This window comes from Panthera pardus, unplaced genomic scaffold (assembly GCF_024362965.1).
Source record: "Panthera pardus isolate Hobbes unplaced genomic scaffold, ASM2436296v1 HiC_scaffold_16, whole genome shotgun sequence".
NCBI classification, from domain to species: Eukaryota; Metazoa; Chordata; class Mammalia; order Carnivora; family Felidae; genus Panthera; species Panthera pardus.
The window spans coordinates 102,952,667-102,957,405 of NW_026526721.1; the positions used below are offsets into that span (position 1 = coordinate 102,952,667).

The 4,739-nt window shown below is 49.3% G+C and overlaps 1 protein-coding gene across 1 annotated transcript; it reads left to right on the forward strand.

Moving 5' to 3' along the window:
* Nucleotides 1-572: 572 nt before the first annotated feature.
* On the forward strand, nucleotides 573-3,563 carry LOC128777288 (uncharacterized). The gene is made up of 2 exons (XM_053903669.1): nucleotides 573-944; nucleotides 2,623-3,563. Exons 1-2 carry the CDS (start codon nucleotides 737-739, stop codon nucleotides 3,138-3,140), a joined length of 726 nt encoding a protein of 241 aa, XP_053759644.1. The 5' UTR covers nucleotides 573-736; the 3' UTR covers nucleotides 3,141-3,563.
* The last annotated feature ends 1,176 nt before the right edge of the window (nucleotides 3,564-4,739 follow it).

Consider the following 4,739-nt stretch of genomic DNA (forward strand, 5'->3'; position numbering starts at 1 on the left):
AGGGATGTAAAAGCTAGAGGACACAACTTAAGCCTAGACATTCGCAAAAGGAAGTTGATCACCTATTGCCGCTCTGCATGGCCCACCTTTGGGGTCAATTGGCCTACAGAGGGAACCTTCTGCCTCCCTGTGGTCCTTAAAGTAAAATAAAAAATTTTCCTACCAGGGAAAGAAGGTCACTCGGATCAGATTCCCTATATTCTGGTGTGGCAAGATTTAGTAGAAAACCCACCTCCTTGGATGGCCTCTTCCTTAATAGCAGAGTCATGCCAAATCCTAGCGGCTAAACCTATCAACCCTCCCAAGCCGCCAACTCCAACTGCACCCCCTGTTCTCCCCGACAACCAAGATTTACTTTCCCTTGACCCTCCCCCTTACCAGATTCCTCCTCTTATTCCGAAAGCTGCCCCTATCCCTGCTGCGCCGGCAGAGCCTCCCGTAGCCCAGCCCATAGGAGAACTAGAGAATAGGGAGGCTCAACCCGCGCCCAAGCCTAGTGGGGGCAAAGTCCAAGGGCTGCCGGACATACCCGTAGGCGGGCCCCACATGAGCCAGGACTCCGCCTTCCTGACTCCACCGTAGCTTTACCCTTACGGGAAATAGGGCCTCCCGATGAGACGGGGAACCCCGACTTCAATACTGGTCCTTCTCTACCAGTGACCTATATAACTGGAAAACCCAGAATGCCCGATTTTCTGACAACCCTAAAGATTTAATAAGTCTCTTAGACAGCGTTATGTTTACCCACCAACCCACCTGGGATGATTGTCAGCAGCTCCTCCGAATCCTGTTCACCACTGAGGAGCGAGAAAGAATTCAATTGGAAGCAAGAAAGCTGGTTCCTGGAGATGACGGCCAACCCACTGCTAACCTTGATCTCATTAATGCAGCTTTTCCCTTGACCCGACCCCCACAGGATGGCTGGGACTACAACACGGCAGAAGGTAGGGGACGGCTACGCATTTATCGCCAGACTCTAGTGGCGGGTCTCCGGGCTGCTGCACGCAAGCCCACTAATTTGGCAAAAGTGTATTCAGTGATACAAGGTAAGACAGAGAGCCCTGCCGCTTATTTAGAAAGATTAATGGAAACCTTCAGACAGTATACCCCCATGAACCCCGAGGCCCCCGAAAATCAAGCTGCTGTTGTAATGGCCTTTGTAAATCAGGCAGCCACTGATATTAAAAAGAAACTCCAGAAACTAGAGGACCTGGAGGGAAAACAGATTCAGGACTTAGTCCGCATTGCCCAGCGTGTCTTTAATAATAAAGAGACTCCAGAGGACAGGCAACTTAAAACCACGTCATGATCAAAAACCGTGGCAGCCAAAAACCACACCCGCCCTCTTCACTCAAGATGCAGAATAGGGGGGACGGGGTTCGGATCCCCTCCCCGAACCTAGGGTAACGCTACAAGTGGAGGGGAACCCAGTTCAATTTCTAGTTGACACAGGAGCACAACATTCGGTCTTGATCAGGCCCCATGGAAAAATTTCTAAAAAATCTTCCTGGGTCCAAGGGGCTACCGGAATAAAAAAATATCCCTGGACCACCCAGAGGACTATGGATCTAGGAAATGGAAAAGGTCACCCATTCCTTCCTAGTCATCCCCGACAGCCCATGCCCCTTATTAGGAAGAGACTTACTCACTAAAATGGAGGCCCAAATTCATTTTACGCCAGGGGGCCCCCAAGTGACTGGCCCTCACAACCAGCCCATTACCACACTTACTCTAAGATTAGAAGATGAATATCGACTCCACCAGGGGCCACCCTCACAAAGTCAAAACATAGAGCCCTGGCTCCAACAGTTTCCAGGAGCATGGGCTGAAACCGGGGGTATGGGGTTGGCTAAACATCTCCCAGCTCTATTCATAGAGCTGAAACCGGGGGCAGATCCAGTTCGGGTCCGACAATACCCGATGTCAATGGAGGCCAGAAATGGCATCACGCCACATATCCGTCGCCTCCTAGACTTAGGCATCTTGCGTCCCTGCCATTCAGCCTGGAACACCCCCCTGCTGCCTGTACGAAAACCTAACAGTGCGGACTATCGTCCGGTACAAGATCTGAGAGAAGTTAACCGCCGAGTCATGGACATACACCCAACAGTACCCAACCCCTATACCCTCCTAAGTGCCCTCAGCCCAGAAAGACAATGGTATACTGTCCTTGATTTAAAAGATGCTTTTTTCAGCCTGCCTCTGGCCCCCAAAAGTCAAGAGCTCTTCGCCTTCGAGTGGTCCAATCCTGAGAGAGGCATAAATGGGCAACTCACCTGGACCCGGCTCCCCCAAGGATTTAAAAACTCACCCACCTTGTTCGATGAGGCACTTCACGAGGATCTGGGTGAGTACCGAAATCAAAACCCCAAAGTGACTCTCTTGCAGTACGTTGACGATCTTTTAATTGCCGCTGAGACTGCCGAAGCTTGCTTGCAAGGCACCAAAAATCTCCTCCGGACACTTGGTGCCCTGGGGTACCGGGCTTCAGCAAAGAAAGCCCAAATTTGCAGATCCGAGGTAACCTACTTGGGGTATCTGTTAAGAAAAGGCCAACGATGGCTCACTGATGCACGGAAGGAAACCGTCCTCCGCATCCCCTGACCCACAACGCGAAGGCAGACCCGGACTTGGATACCCCCCTCCATGACTGCGCTGAGATATTGGCACAGGTTCATGGAGTTCGGGAAGATTTACAGGATCACCCGCTGCCAGACGCCGAGGTTACCTGGTTCACTGACGGCAGCAGCTTTGTACATCAAAGTCAAAGGTACGTGGGGGCAGCAGTCACAACTGAAACTGAGACTGTTTGGGCAGAGCCTTTGCCAGCTGGCACCTCTGCCCAACGAGCTGAACTTGTGGCCTTAACCAAGGCAATGACTTTGGGAAAAGACAAAAAACTAAACGTGTATACCGATAGCAGATATGCTTTTGCTATGGCCCACACACATGGAGCTATATACAGAGAGAGGGGACTGTTAACTGTAGAGGGGAAAACTATCAAAAACAAAGAAGAAATATTGGCTCTTTTAAAGGCACTCTGGCTGCCTAAACGACTAGCCATCATACATTGCCCAGGCCACCAAAAACTGGTCACACCGGTGGCCAGAGGAAATAATTTGGCTGACCAGGTGGCCTGAGAGGCAGCCTTACAGGTGGACTGTGCTTTAATGACCACCCTACCAGACCCCGGTTCAGCTAGTTTACCAGAAAATCCCGCCTACACTAAAGAAGACCTAAACTGGATCCAAAAATTACCTTTAACTCAGTGCCTTAACGGATGGTGGAGAGCAGCAGACTGTAGCATAATCCTCCCAGAAGAAATGGGAAATAAAGTCTTATCCAAGATGCACCGAGCCACTCATATGGGCACAAGAAAAATGCAAGACTTAATAAGACATGCTAGAATCACCATTAAAGACTCCAGGACAAAAATTGAGCAGATAGTTACTAGCTGTAAAGCTTGTCAATTAACTAACGCCACCAACCACGGGAAAAACCCTGGCTCCAGAACCCGCGGAACCAGGCCGGGAGCCTATTGGGAAGTAGACTTCACCGAGGTAAAGCCTAAAAAATATAAATATAAATATTTGTTAGTGTTTATAAATACCTTTTCAGGATGGACAGAGGCCTTCCCCACCAAGCATGAGACTGCGCAGATAGTAGCAAAGAAAATGTTAGAAGACATCATACCCAGGTACGGATTCCCTACCCTAATAGGATCAGACAACGGACCAGCATTCATTTCAAAGGTAATACAAGGGATAGCGCAGTTTATTGGGGCTGATTGGAAACTACATTGTGCATATAAACCCCAAAGCTCAGGACAGGTAGAAAAATGAATAAAACTCTAAAAGAGACCTTAACTAAATTGACCATAGAGACTGGCGCTAATTGGGTAGTCTTACTCCCCTACGCTCTGTTCAGGGTGCGGAACTCCCCTTACAAACTGAGATTAACCCCCTTTAAAATCATGTATGGAGTGCCCCCCCCTATAATTCCCAACCTACAGTCTAATGTGTTAACTGAATCTGATGATCATAAACTTATTTCCCTGAGGGAACTCCAGCACACCCACCAGGAAGTTTGGCCTAGATTGAAAGCCATTTATGAGAACGGGCCCCCTCCTGAGCCGCATCACTACCGACCCGGAGATTGGGTATACGTGCAGGGAACACAAGCAGGAGACCCTCCAACCACGGTGGAAGGGACCCTATATTGTGATCCTAACCACACCCACTGCTCTCAAAGTCGATAGGATTGCTACCTGGATCCATTACACCCACGCCCGACCAGCTGATCCCTTTGCGGTTCGAGAAGACTTCGTGCCGGAAGCCAACACCACCTGGACGGTTGACCAGAGTAAGACCCATCCTTTAAAATTGACTCTGCGTCGAAAACCTGACCCCGAAAACCAGCTGAGACCAAAGGCCTGGGTGTCCCATACCAAGACTGTTGCAGCAGCTCTGGACCCACAATAATCGGAGGAACACTCATTAGCGTGCTCCTGTTCACCTCCTACGGACTCATAAGTATTGCAGGCAACCCCCACATACCCTATACTTTAACTTGGGAGGTTTCTAATTTAAAAACCCAGAAAGTCTATAATACTATCCTGCTCTCCGCTTTACTCGGGCCTCTGGCCATTCTACTTCTCGCTCTCACGTTAGGCCTCTGCATCATAAACAAAATTATTAATTTTATCCAAGACAGGTTCAATGCTGTACAATTAATGGTCT